At 53.9% G+C, this 27070-nt stretch overlaps 1 protein-coding gene across 1 annotated transcript in view; it reads left to right on the top strand.

Moving 5' to 3' along the window:
• Positions 1 to 1086: 1086 nt before the first annotated feature.
• The window catches only part of ACSS1 (acyl-CoA synthetase short chain family member 1), a gene marked incomplete at both ends in the record, with an annotated part of 41332 nt that continues 15348 nt past the window's right edge, over positions 1087 to 27070 (top strand). Inside the window, 3 exons of the mRNA XM_079718738.1 lie at positions 1087 to 1378; positions 9213 to 9309; positions 23194 to 23393. Of these exons, the coding sequence (XP_079574864.1) occupies positions 1087 to 1378; positions 9213 to 9309; positions 23194 to 23393 (589 nt within the window). The remainder of the gene's footprint in view (positions 1379 to 9212; positions 9310 to 23193; positions 23394 to 27070) is intronic.

Here is a 27070-nt window from a genome sequence, read left to right as displayed (position 1 = left end):
TCCTGGCTTGACAGCAAGAACACCGCTTCCACTACTGGGCTTCCTGGGTACAGCCCAGGGAGGGAGGCATCACTCCTGTTTCCCTCTCCTCAGGGCTGCATGTCTGAAACATGCAACCTGGAAGGGGCACTCAGTGAGTTCAGTAGTGGAGGTGGTGTAGGCACAGAGACGTTAAGGAACTCGCCCGAGGTCACAGAGCTAGAAACGTCGGGTTTTGAATCCAGGCCACAGATGCTGGAGCAATGAGCGAAAACCCCCCAGGGTTCCCAATCAGCTACGGTTAGTGGAGCGTTTACTTCTCTGCCACATGAAAGCACCGGACCCCAGACCACCGCCCAGGTCTCCACAGCCTCCTGCGCCCAGGACCCCTGACCAGCCCATAGCCCACAGGGGCTGCTTATGTGTGTGTGCATCTTGGCGGGGGGCGGGGGACAGGTACAGGCCGACCAGGCCGCTAGAGGGTTCACTCGCAAGGGTGCCCAAAAGGATGAATACTTTGCCTTCAGCCTCTGAGACGTTGAACTGACCTAACTGGTGGTCCTCGGACCCACCTAAGGGCCTCGCTCCGCCGGTCTCCTGAGGCCGAGCCGGCTCCCTCCCACGCCAGACAGTTCCAGGCGCCCGGGAGAGCCTGCGTCCACGGCGAGCGTATCTGCGGGTCCCCGCGCGGCGCAGCCGTCGGAGCTTGAGGACGCACCAGCTGAAACCCCGGCAGCCCGCCCTGGGACCCCTTCCCCAGCTGCTCCGCGTCGCTTCCCGGCCCCGCTCTAGGGTGGGAGAAGAGAGGCGAGGTGGGACGAGGTGGGACGAGGTGGGACGAGGTGGGACGAGGTGGGACGAGGTGGGACGAGGTGGGACGAGGTGGGACGAGGTGGGACGAGGTGGAGCGGGTAGATTCTTCAGACTGCGATCGGCAGGGCCCCGGGGTTGGCCGGAGGGCGGGGTCTGGGGGCGGGGCCTGGCCGGGGCGTTGACCGGAGGGTGGGGCCGGGGCTGGGCGTTGGCCGGAGGGCGGGGCGGGGGCGAGGGCGGGGCGCGGACACGCGAGGGCACGGCTGTCACAGCCGCGCGGGGCTCTGAGGCGCGATGGCGGCGCGCTGCTTGGGCCGCGGTGTCGTACGGCTCCTGGGCGGCCTTCGCGGGGTGGGCGCGCGGGGCCTGGCGGCCCCCCGGCTCTGGAGCAGCGCCTCCGCCCCCGCCGCGCGGGCCGGCTCGTACCAGGAGCGGATCGCGCTGGCCGCCCGCGAGCCGGCCGCCTTCTGGGGGCCGCTGGCGCGGGATGTGCTCGTGTGGGACACCCCCTACCACACTGTGAGCGACTGCGACTTCCGCAGCGGCAGGATCGGCTGGTTCCTGGGAGGCCAGTTAAACGTGTCCGGTGAGTGGGCCTGGGGGCCGGGGCGCCCCAGTTCACGCGGCCCGAAGGGACCCCGAGCCCAGGCGGCGGGGTCCCCAAAAGCTCCCTCCTCAGCGTTCGGGACTCGCCCCCGGCGAGCTGCGCAGTCACCCCGCACCCAACCACTAGCCCCGGGGACTCCCGGCCCGGCCCGACTCCCCAGTCCCGGCTCGGGCACCCGGCGTCCCCCAAGTTTAACTGGGGCCCCCACCGCCCCGCACGGCGAGTGCGCCGGGCCGCGTTGGAGGCGGCGAGGGGCGCCAGGAGCAGGACTACCTGCTCTCGCCCCGGCGCCGCCGGAGACAGAACCGAAAAGCTTCTGGCCGATGTCACCGCCGGGTGCCGGCCGGCGACCCGCCTGCTCGTGTAAACAAATCGAGCCGTGGCGGGTGGCGGGGCGGAGGAAGCCCGGCCGGCAGCGGGAGTCAGCCCGCGGGCGGGAAGGAGGCAATGGTGGGGCCTCCCAATACTCAGTTTCACCCTCGCCCCCAAGACCCACGGGGCTGGCTTTAGACCTCGTGCGACTGAGATCCCAGAAACCAGCTCCACCGCCAGTCAGTCCTCTGGTCTCTGCTGAGATTGGATCCACTACTGTTTTGTCAAGATTTGGGATTGGGGTGGGGTGGGAAAGGGTGCACTGCACCCATTCCCTGCCCAGCAAGTGGAGAAGGCCCAGGAAGTGAGGGAGGACCCAGGCAGGCTAGGCCTGGGGTGTGGGCAGCCAGGTGGGGCGGTCAGAGGGGCAGCCTGTCGAGGAGGAAGGGGGTAACTGGGGATAGGTGGGGTCTAGGGGGTGTTTAAGGAAAGGATCTGTAGGTCTTGGTGGCCAAGGCCTGAACTGGGCAGTGGGGTCTGAATCTCCCAGGCTCCACCATTTACTGGCCCATTTTTTCTGTTCCTCTGAGCCTCAGTCTCCTCCTGTGTAGACCGGAGGCAGTAATGCCCACCTGAGGGACTGGTTGTGAGGCCAAGGCACATACAGGGATGGAACGGGCCCGGCACTTATTGGTGAGCAGTAAGTAGTAGTGATTTCAACTTGTGAAATTCAGAAATAGTCATAGAATTATAGGTAGTATCTTGCAGTTATTTTTCAAACAAAGAAACTTCAGGGAACTTCGGACCAGATTTTTTTTCGTATGGTATATTGCTTTGCTGGTTTAATAAAAATGACTCAGTAGAGAAGTGTTTTCTCTAAACTTGAGTCAGCAGCAAGTGACCTTGAACTATTGGGAAAAAACCAAACCCTTAGGTTTGCAGGGTTGGCGGAATGCGCCCTGGATGGGGGAGAGCGGAGTGCAGAGGTTCGGCGCAGAAGGATGCAGCTCCTTTGGAAGCTGCCTTGGACTTGGGAGGCCTGAGGCTGCCGCGACATTCAAGGTTGGCTCTGAACATGTGCCGCCTTTCAGTCTCAGATAAGACGGGGTGGGGTGGGGTGGCGGGCGGTGGGTAACGACAGACATATTGGACAGGCAGCAAGGGCCTCCTGAGCCTCACTTGGTCAGGGTCAAGGTCAGGGTCAGGGTGCAGCAGCAAGCAACTCTTGTGCCCCTTTTTCTTCACTTATTTCTCCTTTATGGTTACCTTAGCCAGAAACTGAACTTCAGAAAACTGCCTTGTAGAAAAACAGCTTTTCAGCCGCATTCTCACCTCAAATGTGTATGCAACCCACTCATCTGTCAGGAATATCCCTGCTGTTCGCCAGTGTCTGCAAATCACCGAGGTGATGGTATGAAAAAGGACCAGGCCAAGCCATGGCTGCCCTGGGAGCCACTAGAAAGTTGTGGGCTGGGTAGGGTGTTTTGGCGTGATCTGTCTGTGTGACGATCGTGTGATGATGGCTTGTTCCAAAGGAGCATTGCTTGAAACTCCCTTTACCCCTTCAGGAAGGTCTGTACATACAGTTCTCAAAGTGTGGTCCCTGGACCAGTAGCATCAGGACGACCTGCACACTTTTTAGAAATACAAGTTCTCAGGTCCCATCCTAGGTGGCCAGAACCAGAAACCCAGGGGTGGGTCCTCCAGGTGCTTCTGATATACACTTGAGGTTGAGAACCACTGACCTATGTCCAACCTGCTAAAGTGGGCAGAATTGGGAACTGTTTAACAGAGACAACTCTGTTAAACAAACAAAAAGAGTCTGTGGGTGGTTCTGTACAGTTGAGCCGTTCCAGGTGTGTCTTTGGAGTCACACCTGGGTTTGAATCCTTGTTTTCCCCGACTGTTCTTCTTTTTTTTTTAAAGTCTTGCCGTGTGTTTTATTTTTTTTAGTTAATTTTTTTATTGGCGTATAGTCGATTTACAATGTTGTGTTAGCTTCTGCCGTACAGCAAAGTAAGTCAGTTATACATATACATATATCCACTCTTTTTTAGATTCTATTCCCGTATAGGTCATTACAGAGTGTTGAATAGAGTTCCCTGCACTATACAGTAGGTTCTTATTAGTTACCTATGTTATATATAGTAGCATGTGTAAGTCAATCCCAATCTCCCAATTTATCCCTCCCTCTCTCCCCTTACTGTTCTTTCGTGCGTCTCCTCTTCTGTAACACGAGAATAGTGCGTAACTGAATTCTGTTCCAGTTCCTCTCGCTGCCATTCGATTAGTCTCCCGGATTCCATGGGTCAGGACTTTGGACAGGGCCGGCAGTGGCTTGTCTCTGCTCCCCGTCACCTACATGACTCTAGTCATCTCCGTGCTGCTCACTCCCAAGGCTGGGGCCTGAACTGCAGGCTGGGCTCAGCTGGAGCTGTGGCCCAAAGCACCTACAAGGGGCTTCTCACAGAATGGTGACTAGGCCCAGGGTCGTTGGCGGCCAGAGGTCCCAGAGACCAAGGCAGAGGCTGCTAGGCTTCTGACCAGCAGCAGGTGACCTGGGGACACCTGGGGCTGCTATTACCATTGAATGAGAAAACACTTCTAAAGCACTCTGCACTGTCTTTAGAACATTCCTTGCACCCATCACTGGCCTTTGTTATTTACTAATGAATCCTGGGAGGAGGCTGTGACCTTGAACCTGGTGTTCACCAGTGCTGCTGAGCCTGCTGTGCTTCCTCTGAATGGGACCATGGGGGTTTCCACCTGATCAGCCTGTTCCTGGAAGCAGGCTGGGGAGGGCACACAGGTGGCTGACATGGCTCTGAAAGCCCGTCTTGGATCCTGGGAGAGCCAGGCCGTTGTTGTAGGGGTGGGTAGGTCGTGGTGTCAGAGGCCCTGGGTGGGGGAGGTAAAGCCAACACCCCCTGCAGTGCCACGTTCTGAAAAGGATTCTTTCCAGCTTTTGAAGTTTGGCTCTTTCCCTTGTAGGGCTCAACAGATGTCTTTGCTCCTTGGGTATAAACTCCGAGGTGTCAGGAAGTTGCAAGTGCAGAACTGGAGGGTAGTGACGCATTGCTTTCAAAACACAAAACTAAACTCTCCTTTGAGTCTGATTTTAAAAAACAAGTGTGTTTATTCTTACTTTCAAGCTCGGGTATAGAGACACTGTTGTTAACTAAGCATTGAACACAGAGATTCCTTGGACGCTTTTGGGAACATTCCTTGCAGCAATGGAAACCATTTTGCTGTAGCTCTCTCCTCTTGAGGATGTGCCTCGAATAATTCAGATGGCAGACACGCTGAGATGGCAGGAGCCTGCCTCCCGCGTTGCATTTCCTCCCAGCGACTGAAGTAGCTCTCTCAGGTCCCTCAAGGAACTCTAAGTGGACACGTGACCTCAGGTCTCAGAAGGAGCGTCCCTCAGAAGAGTCTGAATCCTCCCCAGTTGTTAGAGACGCGACTTACTTTAAATACCAGGTGCTTCTGGAAAGTTGGCAAATACAATTTTTGTGACTGCTGTAATACCTCAAATTGTACCAAGGAGGTTTTCTATTTAAAGAAAACCTATTGTGAATTCTTTTGTGAATATTAACTCCCTTATCTCTTTGGATTGAAACTGAACTTCTGTAAAGTGGGGAGGGGCAGGGATGCATTTAAACAACCAGCAAGAGTTCGTTGAATGAAAATACCTGCCTTTGTGTGTACATGTTTATGATGGAAATGATGACCCTCTAGTCACCTTTTCTTAAAAACAAACCCAAACCCACCACACACACCAGCTTACCTGCTTGCAGAGCCGTGCCAGGCCCGGGTGCAGACCTGCCCTTAGGTGAATGAGATGATGCTTCATCTCCCCTCATCCTTGTGACACCAACATGAAGTGTCTGGTGGCCCCCTTGTACAGATGTGGAAATAAAGGCTCCAACTCATGTTTGGTGGTGAATGGTGCAGAAAATGCCCCAGTGCCTCGGAGACTGCATTCTTTTTTTTTTTTGCGGTACGCAGGCCTCTCACTGTTGTGGCCTCTCCCGTTGCGGAGCACAGGCTCCGGACGCGCAGGCTCAGCGGCCATGGCTCACGGGCCCAGCCGCTCCGCGGCATGTGGGATCTTCCCAGACCGGGGCACGAACCTGCGTCCCCTGCATCAGCAGGCGGACTCTCAACCACTGCACCACCAGGGAAGCCCGAGATTGCATTCTAATGAGACGGACCACAGGTCAGTAAAGGAGCAGGTCCACACTGGGGAACGTTCTCAAGGGTTTTACAGCTGCTCAGGGGAGGATTAGGAAGTGTGCTCCACCACCCCTGCCCCCCTCCCGTGCTGAAGGAATCTTAGGGACGTGGTCTCTGCCTTCGGGGACGTTCTGACCCGGATGGGGGAGGGTTTAGCGAGCTGGGAAGATGAGTGAGCGCTGAATGGTGTGGTTGGGGGGAGAGATCACTGTGTGCTGTGAAATTTGGAAAAGGCTTGAAATAAGAGGTCCAGTTTGAGCCAAGCCTTAAATTGCCCTCTCTTCTTGCCCAACTCTTCTTGGAAATACTTGGAAAGGAAATTTCCTTGTCCCACTGCCCAGTTCTTTGGGTCGAGACTTTTTTAAAAATGGGGGATCTAAGAGTTTCCTTCCCTTTCTCCTTCCTCTTTTGTTTTTCTCTCTGCTGTTGCGGCAATAGCGGGAGCCATGCATACGTGTTAAGAGCCAACATACACATTGGGATTGTAGAGCCACGTCGCCCCAGACCCTGCACTGTGCTTTTCTCTGGGCGCTGTGTCATCTGAGTGTTGTCCATGGCAGCTGTGAACTGTGTTTCCCTTGGGGACACAGCCACACCATCTGACCCCATGGCAGGAAAACTCCAGTGGCATCTAATTACTACCGTGACTCCTAGAGTCTGGAACCATTTCCACCGCCATGGATTAGGAGAGTGAGATTTAGCGGTGCTGTTTAGAGATAAACAAGCGAGTCTGCAGTTAGCGGTTAGCGAGTGGTTGGACAGCGGCCTGGCTCTAGAGCATGGTTTTAACCATGACCCCAGGCTGCCATCCAGTGGGGACGTGGCCAGATGTCTTACAGAGCTCGCAAGAGTCTTTAATTACTCCTGTCCCCACTGGAAAAAGAAAGCCCCCCTGGAATCGGGAATATACATACCAGGTAGACGTGAGTGCATGTGTGCATATGTCCGCCTGTGTGAGCGTGGTCCTGGACCACAGCATCATGTCAGATCTTGGTAGAAGTGAAATGCTTAGGCCCACCCCGACCTGCTCAGTCAGAGACTTAGGGTGGGGCCTCGCTACATGCTCATAAGTCCTCTGGGGATCCTGGGGAATTTAGAAGCCCTAATTCAGACCAAAAAGAAAACTTCTTGAGGGACTAAGCCATGAAGACGAGAAGAGGTCTGTTCCCTCCACTGGGCATGGGGCCAACCTGGTGTCATTTGGACCCCACATTGCCCTCCAGCTCAGGGACTTGGGAGGTCCATCCGTCATCCAGAGCTTAGGTGCTTCCTCTGCTCTGAGCCCTGGGTCAGGCTGCAGGTGTCCAAACAGGAACAGGGCATCTGGCCCCTGCCCACAGAGGGGCAACAAGTTGGATACATCGCAGGAAGAGTTAAGAGTCTGGGAGGCACGAGGTCCAAGGGAAGAGAAGTGCTCCATAACAGAGTGAGGCCGTGTAGGCTGGGACCTGTGGGAGGGTGGGCACCACATGAAGGGCAGGAGTGGTGAGGGTGGGACGGTGCACCCCGGGCAGGGTGAAACTGTGCAAAGGCCCCGAGGCAGGAAGGCCCTCAGCAGACTCGGCACGGCCAGTGAGGGGAGGGGACGGGACCCACCCCTGCTGAGGGTGGTCACCGCCTCAGCTGCCAGGCGAGGGTAGGGCCTCATCTGCTGCTTGTTCAAGAGAAGCCAGAAATCTGTGGTTTTAGTGTGAAAACCCTTGATTTCTAAACTTTGGACCAGACTGACACACACATTGATGTTGGGTTTACCGTGTAAATCCACGTTTTGCCACCAAAGCCCCTTCTCAGTTTGTCTTCTTGCTTTCCTCTCTTCTATTTTCTTGGCATTTTTTTCTCATCTATTTTTCTAGCAATTCAAAGAACTTTCCTGTGTAAGTAGTAATTTTTCCCATGACATCTATCTTTATTTATTAAATTTTTTGAGGTATAATTTATATACTTGTTAGGAGCCAGAAAGTTGAAATGAAACTTTTTAATTTGTAAGAGTAAATGACAGATAAAATAACTTGAGAGGGAAAAATGTGATACATACACACACACACACACACACACACACAAACACACACACACAAGCTAAAGTTTGTAAATGTTTTCATGTGAGTTCACCCTGTTAAGGATTATGGGAATCACATGGTTTGTTATGGGGAGGGCCTCCCATAACTTTTGTCAGAATGGTTTTCCATCAGGAAGTATTTGTAGTAACTCGCAGCAGGGTGACTATCAGGTGGTAGTTGACCTTGTATTCCTGTGGTAGCACCTCAGCGTTGCCTTCCATCTGATTCTGACCCAGCCCTGTGAGTTAGATGCAGCACTGGGTGCATCTCCCATTTATGTAGGAGGAGATTGATTTGGAGAAGATAGTAACTGCCCCAAAAAGAAACAAAAAAGAAAAATGTATGTACCTGGACATGAGGGTGACCCTGAAGACCAGGTGAGCAGTGGCTGCTGCCCCCAAAGCTGTTTGTGGTATTTATTCCTCTGCTGATGGGGAAGTGTGTAATGAAGACAGGCCACGAGGGCCGGCTGGAAGGGGCTCTGGCACAAACCAGCCACAGCCAAGCTCACCTTGAAGTCCAGCCAGTGGTAGTGAATAGGAGGTTAGCAATGAACATGATCCTACTAATCTTCAGGTTGACGGTAGACCAGCACAACTGACCTGTTTTTGCGGGCAGTCACGTGACCTGAGCTTGGGTAATGGAGGGAAAGGGAGCAGAACCTCCCGGAAAACTAGCAAGGCATTTTGCCATCATTGCATCACTTCTTGGGGCAGGATGCTGGCTGGACACCTGAGAAGGGATGTGGGCCCTTGTCCTGGATCGCACCTCCACCACACGAGAGCCCACCCCGCACACGCGCACTGATTCGGAGTGCCCTGTTTGCATCGAGTCTTCTTTTCCCACAGCCCAGCCTGTGGTGCTCATCCCTGGCTGCGCACGTTAGAACCGCCAGGGAGCCTTGAAAACCACGGGGCCAGTCGGGTCAGGGTCGCCTGGGTGGGGGCCGGGGTTGGGACTCCTGGTGTGAAGCACCTGCTTCAGAGCATTCCCAGGGGTCACCTGTACCTGCGAGGTCATCTTTGTGTAGTGACCACCTTGTTTCTGCGGGCTCTATCACCCTTCTCCTTGCGAGGAAGTAGAAACCCGCCTCTGATGAGGGAAGGGTCCACCCCAGTGAGAGCAGCGCAAACCACTGCAAACCTGACCCTCCCCTTTCTGACTCCAGTGGCACCAAGTGTAATGTCTATGAACCTGTTTTTGTGCAGTCAACTGCTTGGATCAGCATGTTCGGAAGTCCCCGGAGAGCATCGCTTTGATCTGGGAGCAGGATGAGCCTGGAACTGAAGTGAGGATCACCTACAGGTACCATGTGTCCCGTGAGGGAGGGCACCTCTGTCGCGCTGGACGTCAGCACCAAACGCTGCTGCTGGGCTGTTGAGAGGAGGAGCCCCGGCCTCCTTGCCTACCTGGGCAATACTTGTTGTCTTCCGATTCCCCTGGAAGGAACTGGGTCCTCAGAAACAAATATGACAAACGTTCAAGGCACAGGGCAGACTCCTGGTGCAGTCCCGTGTGACTGTGACCTGTTCTGGGCAGGGGATTATATGAGTATCAGGGGCCATGTTTCCACTTGGGAAATGTTCTCTGGTCTCAGGAAAAGTAAGCATGAACATGGACTGAATAAAGTACACGCTGGGGTAACTCAAATCAGCCTCTCTTAGTGTGCTTATGACAGTGGCACAAAAAATAAAATTGTCTTTAAAAAGGGGCTAAAACAAAACAAACAAAAAGGGACGACACCTGATATTTGTATCTGTGACTCCTTAAATAAATTCGTCACGTATTCTGTACACCAAGCCTGTGTGTTGGGGGGTTTGAGCGGACCTGGCGTCTGGGGGCAGGTGCTGGCCTTCTCAAAGCCCTGCCCCCTCCCGGGACTGCCTTGCTCAGAGGTCTCTGGTCTGTCACCGCATCCCTGCGGGAAAACCCCTTTGCTCAAGCTTCAACTTACCTTTACAGCGCTATCTCAGGAGGAGGGTTCGGAGGAGCAGGTCCCGACCCCGGGGACCCCCTGGTTTCCTGCTTGTTTTTCAGATGCAGGTTTTATCACAGATCCAGTGCACCAAGCCTGGGGAAGCTGTGTTCAGTTGAACTTCTGGATGGAGCAAAGTGACATTCGTTAATCTCCTGTGGTTCCTAGCGCGCCCTGCCTTGCTTGTCCCTCCCCTGTTCCCAATACCCCTCCGCCGTCACAGTCCCTCCCAGCCTTTACTGCCAGTCACTGCACTGACCTGGGTCCCCTGGACAGATAACCCTCCTGACTCCATGGGGTTCACACATCAGCAGCATTGTGGCCTGGGACCCCCGGGCCCTGCACACTGTAGCTGGGGGCACTGCTCTAACGGACAAGCTGCTCCGCTGTTCTTCACCCTTATTGGCCCGACTTGATCTATGTGTGATTGTCCAGTAGATTAAGTCCCTATGGGTGGGGGTGGAGGAGGTAAGGGGAGTTCAGCTATGGGCTAATTTTCTCCGGTCCTCCCGTGGACCGGGACCCGGAACTGGGGTTGGGCTGAGTCAGGCTTCTGAGAGCCGCTCGGCTGGACTGCTGAGTGTGTGTTTGTAACTCGGGGCGAGTCTCAGGGCTGCAGCCAGCTTGTTAAAACAAAGAACAACTTCATTTCCATTGCAGAGCAGCCCCGGGCAAGGTATAAACCTATAAGTACAGGCAAAGAATTTATTATTCTCTCTTTAAAAATAAACAAGCTCAGCCTGAAGAAATGGTTTTACAAACTTCAGCCGGTCTTAGTGCCAGGTGACTGTTGTTTTTACTGTTTGAGGGAAAAGAGAAGTGTGTGAACCGGTTGTCTGTAATTGCAGCTAGTTTTTTTTTTTTTTTGCGGTACGCGGGCCTCTCACTGTTGTGGCCTCTTCCGTTGCAGAGCACAGGCTCCAGACGCGCAGGCTCAGCGGCCATGGCTCACGGGCCCAGCCGCTCCGCGGCATGTGGGATCTTCCCGGACCGGGGCACGAACCCGTGTCCCCTGCATCGGCAGGCGGACTCTCAACCACTGCACCACCAGGGAAGCCCCTGCAGCTAGTCTTTGAGGGACTTGAATTCATCATTTTCCTGGTCATGTTAGGTTTTTGACATGAGATTTTCTTCCTCCTGTCTCAGAGGAGAGCTGCCTACGCTCGGTGCTGGTCATCCTGCCAGCATACAAACTGCCACTAAAATAAAGTACATTCCTGCCAAGTGTCTTACATGGTGGCACCCAAGGTGCCCCAGGATGGTCACAGGCCTTGGTGACCTGAAGACCAAGTTCCAGACCCATGGTCTGAGCCCTTGAAGGAAACTGCGTGGGGATGTGGTTCTCACGGGCTGGGGTGCTGGAGGTGGATTCCCAGGGACCACGCCTGCCTGTTCTGTCCTAAGCTTGGGGGGCCCATCTCAGTCCTCAGGTGCACAGAGCCTCTCCCTCCTGAGTCTGCTGAATTCTTCTGAAGAGGTGCATTTCTGAAGAATCATCAGAGAGCTTGTAACGTGAACCCACTCCTGTCCCAAGCCCTAGTGATATGTGGGTCCACATGTGTTGCACATGCCCTCGCACACACGCCCTAAACGTGCACGTGTCTACCACCTGCTCTTGGTGTTCAAGGATCCCCCTGAGCCGCTCTCCTGGGTTGCAGGCACCGCCCTGCTCCTGCTCTGGAAGTCGGGCCATTGCCTGGGGGTGGGCTGTCTGCTGTCTTCAAGGTTCTGAGCCCTGGGGTGTATTTGCAGCTGCACCTCCCTAGGGTGGGGGAGGGCTGGCAGGACCAGCTTTGGGAACCCCTGGGCAGCCGAGTGTCCTCATCCCGGCCCCACCCCACCTGCAATTGTTGCTTGGCTGGCGGCAATTCCCAGGCGTAACCTGGCAGACGGGCTGAGGCCTCGGGGGCCCGCTAGGCAGCGCGTGGGGTGCCTCATGCTGGCGCCGGCTGCGTGGCTCTGGGAGAAGGACAGCCTCGTGGGCTGGGGTTCTGTCCGTCCGGCGCGGTGCTCCCTCCCCGATGGGAGGCGAAGGGGCAGGACCACTGCTGTCTGGGATCAGCCTGGGATGGCCTGCACGTGTCTCCCGGGGAAGAGGGCAGCCTGTGACCTGAGGCCGGAGCCAGGGCCAGAGGGCCGCCCAGCCGATTTCCGGACTTCCTCTGCCCAGAAGTGTGTTCAGAACCGAACTGAGGGAGCTGTTCTCCCCAGCGAGCCAGCAGGCCTGCAAACCTGGGCCCCCTGGCACTGACTGAGGCCTCCGAGGCCAGGGCTGCAGACGCCAGGCAGGCACAGATAATCTGGGTGACTCCCCGAGGCTGTGCAGCCAGATAGCACTGGGAGCAGTTCTTTCCAGCCGTCCACGTGCTGATTTCGCAAGAGGGTCCTTCACATTCAGTTTAAGCAGACAGATTCTAGAGGCCCTTGGCGATGGGGATGTGGACAAACACAAATCCCTGTCTTCTAGGCAGGTGGTGTGGGGGCTCAAGACCATTGCCTGCCTGGAGCCCGGGCTCTGGGCCAGGGGTTTCCAAGCTGGGGACGGGCAGAGGGCGTGGAACAGAGCAGACCCTGTGGCTGGTCCTGGCGTTCCTGTGCTCAGGACCTCTCAGTGGCGGGTGCCTGTGCTCGGACAGAGGAGGGAGCAGCCTGAGAGCATTCACCAGGCTCCGAACCGGGATCTCCCGTGTGAGGCTCTCTGAGCAGGGGTCCAGACATGAGTCCTTTTAAAAAAAAAGTTTTTAAAAAATTTATTTTATTGAAGTAGAGTTGATTTACAATGTTGTGTTAACTTCTGCTGTACAGCAGAGTGATTCAGTCATACACATACATATTCTTTTTCATATTCTTTTCCGTTATGGTTTATCCCAGGATATGGAATATAGTTCCCTGAGTTCTACAGTAGGCCCTTGTTATTTATCTAAGATGTGACCTTTTAATTAATCTGTAGCAGGTTTTAGCCCTGGCCTGGCCCTCCTCTGTGAACGCGGGTTGCCGTGAGGGCAGCGCTGCTGTGGTCATGGCCAGGCTGTGCAGCTGAGCTGGGCATCTGGGCTGCAGCGGGGAGAGCAGGCCTGGCACCCGCCGTGTGACCACACGTGAGCCGAGTGGAGTTTCCACTGTGGGTCCAGCCCTAGAGGCGGGGATTTCTGTAGTTGTTCCAGCTGGGCCTTCTTGCGGTGGGGCGTGCACAGTGGAGAGCCCCTACCCAGAGGCGCAGAGCGGACGGCAGGCCCCCTCCCCGCTGCCTGCCTCAGAGCCCCTCAGCCGGTGCGGAGGCTGCCTCCTGCCTGGGCCAGCCGACCAGGCACTGGGTGTTACTGGTGCCTAGCATGGAGGGCCCACTGAGAATACAGAATGGGGCCCAGCCCCTGGGGTGGCCCTCCGTCTGGGGCAGCCACACCAGCAACCCTGGGCAGAGGGTGCCGCAAGCTCTGAAGCCTGGAGGCACCTCCTGAGAAGCTGGCTTGTGCCCCGGGCCCCGGGTGTCTTTACGTGGCCACTTGTTAAGGTCACGGAAGGGCCCTGTGGGCTCCGGCGGGAGGAAGCAGGAAGTTGCTGGGACGCCGTTGGGGGGTTGGGTTTCGGGAGGCCGAGGAGGGGAGGCCTGAGGATGGAGGCCGAGGGCAGGGCCGGCCAGCGCACTGTGGGGTGAGGCGGCGGGGTGGGCGGAGGCCTGTGTTCCCGCCCGCTTTGTCCCCAGCTGTGTGTGACCTGGAGCAAATCTCCAGCTCTCTGACTCTGTTTTCTCCTCCACTGGGTGCTGGGTGTTGAGCAGCACAGGGGAGTGAAAGCCCAGACCTGGGTCTGGGAGGATGCGGGTCTGATTTGGCTGTAGGTCGGGGCAGGTGAAGGGAGGTCAGTAGTGGATTTCAGGTCTGACGAGGGGAGGGGCGCAGGTGGCCCTGCGGCTGCTGCGGCCGGGAGGGCCGGGTGGGGTTTTCAGGGAGAGGTCCTCGCCTCAGGAGAACAGTTCGGAGCCCGCTAAAAGGCAGCCCCCGACCCTTGCACCTGGTGCTTCTCACCCCCAGATTAACCACAGTTTGCAGTGAGCAAACTCCTTTATCAAAATATTAGGGCAACTGAGGGGGAGGATCATTAACGGACATAATGAGGCTGAGGGTGGGGTGCTTTGGGGTGAACCAGGGCCGGTGACCATGAGGCTCCAGGACAGGGGCCCCTGGCAGGCAGGGTAAGTGGGTTTGTCGGTGGGCTCTCCTCGGTGGAGGCACCAGAAGCTAGTGGCTGCCAGGCTTGTGTGCAGTGTCCCCTGCTGACTTCTGAGTAACTTCGATCACAAAACTTGGTCAGGAATCCCCGTGCTGGCTCCCAGAATCCGGTAGGAGCTCTGGGTTACTTGGATGGAGCTGGTTTTAAACCAGCATTTAACTTTCCTTTAAGACTTGGCTCCAGATTTTGAAGCTGGCAAGTGCTTTGAATCTTTCTATACGTGACACTTATTTTTCTTTCTCATTCTTTGGGGCAAGCTGAGGCTCTTGGAATTTCACATTTTACAATGGCCCTGTCTTGGGACTGCAGCAGGAATGACCTCCACAGAGAGTCGAACTTCCTTGACAGGGCCCTTTCTGGGAACCCTCTGGCGGACGTTTAGCTGGAGGACCACACATAACAGATGCCTCCCTTGGAGCTGGATGCCTGCGTTTTGTGAACTCCCTTCTGCTGTGCAGGGGATGCTGGAGGGGCTGCACTGTGGGAGGTGGAGGGGCAGCGGCCTGCGGAGGGAAAGGGCGCTGGCCCCTGGGGGACCCGTCTTTAAGGAGGTGCTTCTGTTCCAGCTGTGTGGTTCAGCTTCTGGTAGCTGCAGACCTGGTGGTGGGAGCGGGGCCGACAGCCTTGCTGTGGCTGCGCTGGGTCCCCTCCGGGGCAGCACGGAGGCCTGCTCGGGTGCTTGTCACCCCAGGCCCCTCCTCCGCCCTCCCCGCTCCCTCCTTGGCCACTTCCTCTTCCGGCTGAGGTGGAAAATCAAGGCCCCTGGAAGGAGCAGCCCGGCAGGCAGCCCTGAGACCCTGCAGGGCCACCCTGATGCTCGGCTGACATGTAGCCCCCCGTGCCCACCGTGCTGGACCCTTCCGTCTGCTGCCCAAGACCCGCTCGCAGGAGGGCTCCCTGTAGCCAGCCACGGGCTGGCTGTCCTCCAGGTCCCCGGACCCTAACCCTGGCCCTGACCCTAAGGCTGGGGCAGCCCCCGCTGTGTGGGCCACTGGCACTTATGATCTTAGTTTGGATTCCCGGTCACCCTGGGTTGTAAAGTGAGGGACCTGATGCCAGCGAGCTTAGGGGGCTCTCAGGCTCACCCAGCTGGAAATGCCAGAAACAGGGTTTGGACCCAGCAGTGTCTGATCTGCGAGATGTGCTGTGGAATCTTGGAGGCGGTGAAGGTGTAAACGGCGGGCTGCCCTGTGGCGCTAACTTGGTGACAGGCCTGTAGGTCCGTGTGCAGACATCGCACCCCTCCACTGACCAGGGCCATGTGTTCCAGGACCTACCTCCAAGACAAGCAGACACATGTTAACCGCGATTCCAGCTGGGGAGGAGAGGTCAGTGCCTGAGGGCTCCAGGTGGCCTCTAGGAGGGACAAGGGATGGCTGCGGAACAAGGTGGGCCTAAGGACTGTGGAGTCCTGGTGTGACTGCGGGGCCCTGAGGAGCAGAAAGTGCATGTGCTGGAGGGGCTCTGGGGACCTCGGGGCCCTGGAGGCGGGAGGGGTCACTGTGGGTACAAGAGGAGGGGCAATGGGCCAGGTTGGGGGGCCTGCCTGGCCTTTCATTCTGTCTCCTGACCCCCTGTGTCTGTCTTGGACCTCATCTGAACCTGGGAACGGTGGGGGTCCGGATGGGGTAGAGGCCTGGCGATTTCCCATCAACAGATCCAGTTAAACTTCCTCTGGGAAGCTGGAGCGAGGTTTCTGGGCCCCTGGGAGGGTGGATTCTTTTGCTCCATCTGGGCCGACAGCCCCATTCTCCCTGCTGGTTGTCCTTGGACTGGGGCCTCAGACCGCTCTTGCCCAGGGCTACCGGCCCGCGGGAGCCTCTGGGGTTCTTCGTGTGTTGGCACTGGCTGCCTCGATGTGAGCGGGGCTCTGAGTCTGGAAAGGAAAGAACTTCTTTTCTGGAGACAAGACTCGGGCTGAAAGCCAGTGCCGAGGTCCAAGGGAAATCAGGCGTGAATCAGGGAAGAGGGCAGACCTTTTCTCAAGTCTGACCCGTCACTTCTGTTCCACCAGGGCTGCGTCAAGAGTGGGAGAGAAAGACTTAGGATGAGAGGGAGCTGGACCCTGGGGCAGGTGGTTCTGAACGTGGAGCCAAACACTGAAGCGTGAAGAAAAGCACGCCCACCCCGCCCCAGTTCTCCTCCGTCCTGATGAGAGGAAGGCTCAATTCGACCACAGTGAGCGGCTTTGAACACTTCTCTTGCTCATTTAAACCAATCCAAGGAAAGATGTTACATAAATAATGATGGAGTTGGCAGATGGCAAAAAATACTCAGGTCTGGGAACCTTTGAAATAGGGTGTGAGTTGTTCTGAAGCTGTGGGTTTTGAGAGCTGCCCTTGGAGCCAGGCTTGGGTTTGAATCCTGACCTGATCCTTGACCCTTTCAGCTGAATAGCCTTGAGAAGTCACTTAACTCCTCTGTGCCTCAGTTTCCTCATCTGGAAAATGGGGTCGTGATGGTAGCTCCCAGCCCACGGGCTGTTGTGAGTGCTCCACGGATGTGCCTAGGGTTCAGAGCAGTGCTGTTCCTTCTGTCACTGAAGGAACTGTGCATGTGGTGGCAGTGAGCGGGCAGGAGGAGGCTTCTCTGGGCAGTAACACGAGCGAGTTGGGGAAGGCTGAGGAGGCAGGAGCCTGTGGGCCTGCAGGTGGCCGAGGCTGGCCTGGAGGGGAGGCTCCTTATGCTTACAGTGGGTGGCAAGCGTGGCTGGAGAAGACGGGGCAGCTGGTGGAGGTGGTGAGGTGACACAGCAGGTGGCGGATTGGCAGGGTGCACAGGCATGGCGGTGGGCCTACCTTCCCTCCAGGCTCCCGGAACCCCAGGCCATGGCCTGGAATCTGTAGCTGGCAGCAGCCCTGACTGTGGATGATGCATCCTCAGACCCACCTCCCACCCCAAACGAGGGCTTCCCATCAACAACCATGGCAGGGCTCGTGGAGCAGGTGGCCCTTCAGGGGAGGGATTCTCGAACCACATTCAAATACACTGGTGACTCATTCACCCTGAGCCAGTGACACGACTGCCTAAGATTTACACAAAAGCAAACTGGCGTTTTCACTCTCCTTCCTGCTGTTAAGGAACTACTGATTTTCACCAATTTTATTTTTCTGCCATTCTGCAATAATTATAGCTACCGCTTATAGGATGCCTTTATATGTGCCTGGGACTTCACATTTGGTCTTGTCTTAAGTCTGTTTGTTTGGGCTGCTATGACAAAACACCACTGACCGGGGGGAGTGGGGGGTGCTTATAAATAACAGAGACTTATTTCTCACAGTTGTGGAGGCTGGAAATCCAAGATCAAGGTGCCAGCACGGTCACCTGCTGGTAGGGCCCTCCTCCTGGGTCACAGCCAGCACCTTCCTTTTGTGTCCTCACATGGTGGAAGGAAAAAGGGAGCTCTGTGGGGGTCTCACTTATAAGGGCACTAATCCCATCATGGGGCTCCACCCTCGTGCCCTAATTACCCCCCCAAGGCCCCATCTGCTAATACTATCATCTTATCATCTTTGGGGGTTAGGATTCTGCAGACATTCAGACCACAGGAGTCCTCGAGACCACCTTAGTAGTGGTCCTATTATTAGGCCTTTCTATGGTTGGGACAGTCTAGACCCTGGGTGTATGGGGAGCTGGATGGGAGCCCCATCTCTGATCAGATGTTGTTCACTGAGGCACTCTCCTGAGAGGGAAATTCTCTGAGTCCAGAACTTTCTGCAGAGTGTAGCAAAGCCTCAAGGAGAATACATTTATTTTTTGTAAGAAATTTAGAAAACATGCAGCCTTAGTGATTGCAGGTTCACTGGCTGGCCTGGTGTCAGCTGTGGCCGTTCGTTCCTGTGAACGCTGAGTGTGTCCGGGGCCTTCCTTGGCAATGGCAGCTTGGGCGTTTTTGTGTCGACATGTGGCAGCTGCTTTATAGTTCACTGCAGCTTACCTTCGCTCAAGGTCATGGTCACGTGATCAAATCATGACGTGAGAGGAATTCCATACTTGGGGTATGAGCCCGCTCAGCTGAATTTCCTGGGCTTCTGTTCTCTCGGTGGCAGTAAGTAGCAGAGCAAGCACGTCAGTACGTTAGATTAGATTTAGTGGCTACAGTAACGTCTGGGCCAGAGGAGTCTGCCAGAGGGAAGGAGTTGGTCCCGAGGCCTGGTGAGCTTCTCCCTGTGAGAAGGGGACCCTCTTGCCGTGCTCCGCTTTCCGAAAGCCAGCCTTCGCTTCTCTCACTACCTCCATCTTCCAGAAATGGCTTGCTGAAGAGAATATCAAAGTCTAGAGCAGTGTACCGAAGAAAGATGTGTCCTGTCCAGTCCTGCATCTGGACCATGGGGTTGACCCCTCCCCTCAGCACCAGGCTTGGAGGAAAGAAGTGACTGTCACAGGTCTTCCACGCACACATCGACCCAGTTCCCTGGGTTCCTTCCCTTATCGGCAGAAGGAAATGCAGAGGACAGTAGCTGTGCGCTGGCCTATCAGTGGGGCGGTCCTGCCCATCGCTCTCTCTGAGGGGCAGGATGTCTCCTGCCAGGGTACAGGAGGTACAGGAGGCTGGGAGGCATTTGTGGGGTGGACCGGCGCTCATGGTTAGAGCTCGGGCTCCAGTTGCCCTGTGCCCGCCAGGGCTCTCGTCCTTTCTTGCTTACCTGCTCTTCCTTTCCAGTCCACAGGTATCCGTCGCATACCTTCTCTGAGCTAGGCCCGGTTCCGGACGCTGGGAGGCAGGCAAAGAACAATCCCTGCCCAAGTAAAGCTCATACTCAGTGGGGCAGGTGGACAAAGAAGGAGGTAGCCTCTTAGCCAGTGTTTAGTTAATGAGCACAAGAGCCAGAGTAATGGTAGCAAGTAAGCAAGGCATGCATTCCGGATGAGTTTCTTAAATACAACAGCACCACACACACACACACACACACACACACACACACACACACACACGCGCGCACGCGCGCGCAAACACACACGGCTTATCTTACTTCCCCTGGGGCTGTCCAGCTGTGTCCTGTTTTGGACTGATCTGGGCCAGAGGTGGCTTTCTTCTGTCTGTGTTTGGGCAGATGTCGTGTTGGTTACGGATTAGCATTGGATGAATGCTCCTCCCACTTGAAGCTTAGAGTTGGCTGTAGAAGGTCTCCTTCCTTCCCCCAAGGCCAGGCAGCATCTTGCTGGTGCTCAGCACCCTGAGTATGAGGCCAGTCTGTGCACTTGTGCCTATCATTTGCAAGCGTCCACATGGAAGGCATGGCCCTGAGGAGTCTACTCACAGACAAACGTAGATATCTTATTCAGAACCTGCATGACGAATGCTATATTTATCCTGGCACTTGAAAATAGAACTCTAACTCATTTTGTTGAGATCATTTCTCAGAAAGCTGCACGTTACTGTCCCTTGGAAAGATCCCGCAGGCAAGGAGGAAGCCAGTGCATCCTGCAGCCACAGCCCAGAGCACCCATCACTGAGTGGCTGCATTATCTTTTTGATACAGAAACAGCATTTCAGTTTGTGAAAGTCTGAGAAGTTATGAGTATCCAAGAACTGCTTTTGAATGATTTTTGAGTACCTCGGGTAACAGGATCGCTTGAATAACACTTACTTTTTTGTGATTTGAAGACCTAGGTTTGCTGACCATATATTCCAGTGGTCTAAATCTGGAGGAGATTGCTAATAAAAAGCAAAAGCTTAAAATGAAAAATCCAAGTTTAAAAAAATAATGGATGAACTGGAAAGATGAGGAGAAATGGAGATGGAATTAAATAGGGACAAATGGATAGTCTGGAAAGTCCAATTTTAAAAATTAATTTGCTGACCGTTAAATGGAGGACCCCGGTTCAGAGTCCTGTTCTGTGTGTGGCGATGGTCAGTGGGTTAGTGACCTAATGTTGAATTTGGGCCACCTTTGTCAGGCATTAGAAAATAAATGTATTCTTCATTTACATGGTTAAATATAGAGTTGGGGTCAAGGGTCTGCATTCCATATTCTGACCCGGGGTCAGAATGCCGTGAGAATACCATGAGAATGCCGGGGTCCGTTTGGTAACCTGGGGGTTTCTAGAGAATGGGAGTGGCATCATGGAGGGCTGGGTGAGAGAACCCGGGAGAGAAAAGACTTTGCGGGGTAGTGGGGAGGGGGTATTCAGGAATCTGAAGGGCTATCACTGAATGACAGATTTTCCCTGGACATCTTTAAAGGGCTGAGCTGGGACCAAGGGGTGGAAGTGGAACAGCTACAAGTCTTGGCCTCATTCTAAGAAGACTGTTTAGTGCTGTGCGGGGTGATTCCCAGCAACGTGATGTTAAGCAGAGGCTGGACTGCTGTGGCCAGGAACCCCAGGGAGGCTTCAAGGATCTCTTCGACCTTGAGTTTTATGGCCTTGGCAGAGAGGATGGGAAGGGGAGTGAACTCAAGAGATTTATCGGGATCAGATTCTTTATCAGAAACTTCTCTGGATGCAGCAGCAAGAGTGTGGGACCCAGCAGACTCAGTTCCAGGGCCCATGAGAAGGCCCCTCGATCCTCCAGGGAACACCTGGGCTACTTCAGCTTGGTCTCCAGACCTGCCCAGGGCTATAGGTCAGCTGCCCAGCTCTGACCGCCAGGCAACTTCTGCCCCTGAAGGGAGTCCTTTCCCCTTTGCTGCCTTGCTCCGCCTCCCCACGGCCAACCTTTCCAGAAAGCTCTCCCTGCTGCCTCAGTAATTGTACCAGAAGCTGAGGTGATAAACGCCCATCACACTTTCACGTGCCTTCATTTCCCCAGTGGGAGCTGGGCTGCAGGAGGACCCTTTCCCTCTCATTTCTTTTGTCTGGTGTCCTACTCACCCCCACGGTGCCTAGAATGGAATTTTGAACATCTTACAAATTCATCAAAATGAATTAGTTGATTTTAGTACTTCTAGAAAGTAATTTCAAACAAAGACGTCTGATGGTAAAGATAATCTCTATTGAATGTTTGGCAGGGTCCTGAGTGGGTGAAGCTTTTCATTAACACTTGTGACAGTTAAACAAGGTGGAAGGGGCCTGCTGTTTCTCAGGTGATCTTGTGGCAGCTGAGAAACGTGAGCTCCCTTGCCTGTGCAGCTCCTATAGAAAGTAACCCAGGCCTCTCTGTCTGGACGGCTCTGTGCCTTCCTCGACTTCAACATGCTGCCTTCCGTCTGCAGAAAAAGGACTGGATTTCATCACCACTGATCTCTGACGCACTTGAGCCTCCATCTCCCCAGCACCGACTCCTTAAGTCCTTAGCGCTGTTGAAAATGGCACCTGCGCTGGGCCAAAGTTATCCGTCTGTGTGACTGACCATGGCTGCCTCTTGAGTGCTGTCACAGACTATCCTAGCCTCCTCCCCGCACGCAGGAGGTGTGTTTCTGGGCCCTGGCTCCGGGGAGTTTGCTGTTGGGGGCTGTCGGGGTGCTCTTTCTTTCATCACAAGCTCAGGTGCGGGGTGGATGGGGTCAGTGAATGGCGCTTTTGTCCTCCTAAAGCCTTAAGGAGAAAGGATAGGGTCCTACCAGAGAGGTGCTGTGCCAGCCTGGGCAGGAGTCGAGGGGGAGCGCAGGCTGCACTCGTGTTACCCGAACCAAACTTGGGTCCGTCCGCTTGCCTGTGCACAGTAAAGCCAATCTACTGACACCGGGTTGGAGTGAAAGAAAGTGCAGCGTTTATTGCAGGCACCAAGCAAGGAGTCCAGGGCCGCTGGTGCTCAAAACACCCGACTCCCCGATGGGTTTCAGGAGAGCCTTTTTAAAGGCAAGGTGAGGGAGCGGAGTCCCAGGGTATGCGATCAGCTCACCACAGTTCTCTGGTGGATGGTGACGTAACAGGGCTGTTAACATTATCTATCCTCAGGCTCCAGTAGGTCCAGAGGCTACAAGTCGTTAATTTCTTCCGTCTGCTGGGGGTTTTAGCATCTGTAAAACAGCTCAGGAATGTGCATCGGATACTATTATCTAGTTACTTTAGAGAGGAGCTAAAGCAGAGGGCATGGGGGAGGGGTCTGTCCCGGGAAGGCCCCATAAGGTCCTGCTTGGTTACACTAGGGAGCTCTCGTCTGGTCTCCCCCAAGGCCTGTCACTGCCCAGCCTTCATGTCCTGCTGGCCCTTGCTGGGCTGCCCCTTTCTGGGCCTCTGGGCACAGGGCAACCAGAAACACTCCTGGGTCTTGGCCAGGAGGGTGGAGCCACGTGGGTGGGGCGGACTTACCCTGCCCTTCCATGCCAGCTTTCTGTTAAATAACAAACACAATAAAACAAGAGCAGTGAAAACGGGAAATGTCCCTTCCCGTGGGAAGCGGGGTTCAGTGGGACCGCGTGGGAAGCAGTGCCGAACCCAGCGTCCACCTGCTTCTGCCCTCCTGCACGTTCCTCCGTTTCCTGCTCTGGTTTCTGGTAGACTGTCATCCTCTCGGGGTCGTGTTGGGTCACGTGCCAACCCCAAGCCAATCAGCTTGTTCAGCGGGATGCTGCTCTCTGACTGGCTGGCCAAGCCTAAGCCCCTGGAGTGGAGGCAGGGGCCATGTGGGCACAAGAGGCGGGGCACAGTGTCCTGGCTCCTCAACACCCAGCCCTGACCCTGGCTGCGGGCTGCTTTCCTTCCCAAATCACCGAGGCTTCGCAGAGTTGGGGTCCCCTTCCTGGGGTCCCCTGCCCAGCAAGGCCTGTGCTGACCCAGAGAACAGGGGCCTCTCGGGGAGGACGTGTCAGAAGACTCCGGGACCGGATGACCCAGGTCTCTGAGAAGCCCTGCTTTCAGTGGATGCAGGGACAGGCGATTTTTCTCAGCAATGTGGCCGTGAATCCGTGTCAGGACAAGCCTACAAAGTTACAGTGTTTTCTGAAAAGAGCCTTCCATGCATCAAGTGTTGGAGTAGCTGCCCTCCCCCTGGCTGGCCGGGGCTCCAGTGCCTGCAGTTTGCAGAATTATTCCAGCCAAATGACTATGCGTTCTGGCCCTCCCCCTTCTCTGACAGCCCTCCCTTCCTCGTGCCGCAGGGAACTGCTGGAGACCACGTGCCGCCTGGCCAACACGCTCAAGAGGCATGGAGTCCACCGAGGAGACCGGGTAGCCATCTACATGCCTGTCTCCCCGCTGGCTGTGGCCGCAATGCTGGCTTGCGCCAGGATTGGAGCCATCCACACTGTTGTCTTTGCTGGCTTCAGTGCGGGGTCCTTGGCTGGGAGGATCAATGATGGTGAGCACGTGGGCAGTGGGAGGGAGGGAGGAACCTGGGTCCCCTGGCCTTCAGGGACTTAGTGTGGTGACAGACATCACTGAAAGTCACACATACAGCTGATGGACACTACCAGGGACAGCGCATGGCTGAATGAACATTTGCTCTATCAGCTGAGATCTGAGTGCATTGGATTTAACCAGATGAAGGAAGGGAAGATTCCAGGTGGAGGGAATGGCATAGGTACCGGCTGGAGGAGGCTGTGTGGCTGCAGTGGAGGAGGGAAGAAACGTAGGGTGAGGTGAGGCTGGGGAGATATGGGGAAGATTCCACAGGTCAACAGCTGGAAGCCTTCTGTGGTGAGGAATGATGGGGTGGGCCATCTCCTGAGGCTTGGAGTCAGGTGTGGGCCTTGTGGTGTGTCTTTAAGGCCTTCTGTCTGCAGGTATGTCAGAGCCTCCCAAGCAGGTGTGCAGAGCATATCACCTCCTTCCTTTTTCTGGTGTCGGAGGGCTGAGTGTCTGAATGGTGGCCTCATGTCTGTGCAGCCTGACCCCTGCTCCCTTGAGATCCTAGAGGGTTCCTTGAGCTGGCTCCCCTGGGGGCTGTTGGGACTTCTTTGTGTCTCACAGAAGACTTGCCTTTGGGTAATGGACAGAGTTGGAGGGTATAGTTCTCAGACCTCTGCTGACCACTCTCTTTAGGGAAGACTGGGGAGCCTTTCTGCTCCCTTTCAACATTTCCCCTCTAATTGCAAGCGTTGGTCTCTACTCCTTTCTCTCTCTCTCTCAACTCTGTAGCACCTACTGTGTGCCAGGTTTTGTTCTCAGCAGTTTGTGAAGGCCATCTCTCTTCATTTTAACTTAGTCTTCATAAAGATTATATGAGATCATACTCCTACTATTTCTACCCTCTCCCTTTTTCTATTACCACTGAATCATTTTAAAGTGTACAGTTCAGAGACATTAAGCACATTCACAATGTTGTGCAACCGTCATCACTATTCCAGAACTTTCCCATCATCCCAAATGGACATCTCATACCCATTAAGCAGGCATTCCTCATTTCCCCTCCATCCAGCCTCTGACAACCACTAATCTGCTTTCTCTCTCTATGATTTGCTTGTTCTGGAGGTTTTGTAAAAATGAACTCCTACAGTAGGTGGCATTCTGTGTTCTCCTTCTTTCACTGAGCATCATGTTTTCAAGGTGCATCTATGTTGTAGTGTGTATCAGTATTTCATTTCTTTTTGTAGATGAATAATATTTCACTGTATGGATAAACCACATTTTGTTTATCCATTTATCTGTTTGTGGGTATTTTTACTTGTTTCTACTTTTTGGCTATTGTGAATAGAACTGCTATGAACGTTTATGTACAAGAATACCTGCTTTCAATTATTTGGATATATACCTAGGAATGGAATTGCTGGCACATATGGTAAATCTATGTTTAACTTACTGACAAACTGCAAAACTTTCCCAAAGGAGTTATGCTGTTTTACATTTCTACTAGCAATGTATGAGGGTTCCAATTTCTCCAAATCCTCATCAACACTTGTTATTTTCCTTTAAAAAAAATTATAACCATCCCAATGGGTATGAAGTGGTATTTCATTGTAGTTTTGATTTGCATTTTTCTAATGACTAATATCATTAAATATCTTTTTATGTGCTTGTCCATTTGTGTCTTCTTTGGAGAAATATCTACTTAAGTCCTTTGCCCATTTTTTAAATTGGTCGTTTGTCTTTTTTTTGTCGTTGAGTTGTGAGTTCTCTAGATATTCTGGATACTGTACCTTTATCAGATATATGATTTGCAATTATTTTATCCCATTCTGTGGGTTGTCTTTTTGCTTTCTCAGTATTGTCCTTTGAAGCACAAAAATTTTTAATTGTGATAAAGTCCAGTTCATCTGTTTCTTTTTGCTGTTTGTGTTTCTGGTGTATTATTTAAGACTCCATTGCCAGTACAACATTACAAAGATTTGCCTCTGTGTTTTCTTCTAAGAGTTTTTTATAGTTTTAGCTTTTTCATTTAGGTCTTTGATCCATTTTTAATTTTTTTTAATTTTTATTTTTTTTGTGGTACGCGGGCCTCTCACTGTTGTGGCCTCTCCCGTTGCGGAGCACAGGCTCCGGACACGCAGGCTCAGCGGCCATGGCTCACAGGCCCAGCCGCTCCGCGGCATGTGGGACCTTCCCGGACCAGGGCACAAACCCGTGTCCCCTGCATCGGCAGGTGGACTCTCAACCACTGTGCCACCAGGGAAGCCCTTTGATCCATTTAAAAAAAAATATTTATGTATTTTGGTTGTGCCATGTCTTAGTAGTGGCAGGCGGGCTCCTTAGTTGCAGTTCCAGGGCTCGCCGGCGCCTTAGTTGTGGGATGTGGGCTCCTTAGTTGCAGCAGGCAGGTTCCTTAGTTGTGGCATGCAAAGTCTTAGGGCTCCTTAGTGGTTGCAGCTCCAGGGCTCCTTAGTTGCGGCACGCGGGTTTCTTAGTTGTGGCATGCGAACTGTCAGTCGCAGCATGCATATGGGATCTAGTTCCCTGACCAGGGATCAAACCCGGGCCCCCTGCATTGGGAGTGCGGAGTCTTATGCACTGCGCCACCAGGGAAGTCCCAGGTCTTTGATCCATTTTGAGTTAATTTTTGCATATGGTGTGAGGTAAGGGCCCAGCTTCATTTTGTTTGGCCTGTGCATATCCAATGATACCATTTATTGAAGAGACTATTGTTTCCTTTGTTGAATGGTCTTGGAACTCTTGTCAAAAATAACTTGACTGTATATGTGAGTGCTTATTTCTGAGTTCCCTATTCTATTACACTGATCTATATAGCTATCCTTGATTTTCGTATGCTGAACCATCCATGCATTCCAGGAATAAATCCCACTTGGTCATGATGTATAATCTTGTTAATATGCTGCTGGATACAGTTTGTTAGCATTTGTTTGAGGATTTTTGCATCAGTGTTTATAAGGGATATTGGTCCCTAGTTTTCTTTTCTTGTGATCTGTTTGTCTGGTTTTGGTATCAGGGTAAAGCTGGCCACATAGAATGAGTAAGAAAGTGCTTCCTCCTCTGCAATTTTTAGGAAGAGTTTGAGAAAGATTGATGTTGATTTGTCTTTATCTGTTTGGCAGAATTCACCAGTGAAGCCATCTGGTCTTGGAAACTAAGGCACAGAAAGGTTAAGTGACTTGCCTAAGGTCACACTGCTACTTAGCGACAGACCCAGGATTTGAACCCAGGCATTCTACCAATGCTTTTAACATTACATTAGGCTGCTCCTTTCCTCTCTTGCTGATGTGGCCACAGTTACCAAGTGTTTCTGTTAAGATTCTTTGAAACAAGCAAAAGCAATTGACTCTGGAGAATTAGTAGCTGGATGCCAGGCAACTCCCAGAACTCAGGAATTCTAAACAGCCAGGCCATGGGAAGGCAGGGGCCCGGTCAGCTCTGAGGGACTCAGTAGGGGAAAGTCCTATAACTTTTCTCTAGAGCTTTGCCATTAAGCAGCTCTTCCCCAGCACCCTACAGCCTCCATGTCCAGCTATTCAGGTGTCAGTTTCCTGGGGGCAAGACCCTGTTGGGACAAGCGTCTGTGTTCTCTTGGCCCAGTGAGGGTGGTATTTTGGTTATTTATTGCTGTGTTACAAGCTACTCCAAAAGTAAGTACTTAGAACAGTATAT

Source organism: Hyperoodon ampullatus (genome assembly GCF_949752795.1).
Source record: "Hyperoodon ampullatus genome assembly, chromosome: 14".
Lineage (NCBI taxonomy): Eukaryota > Metazoa > Chordata > Mammalia > Artiodactyla > Ziphiidae > Hyperoodon > Hyperoodon ampullatus.
The sequence above is the reverse complement of the archived record's forward strand: the minus strand, read 5'-3'. Positions and strand labels throughout refer to the sequence as shown.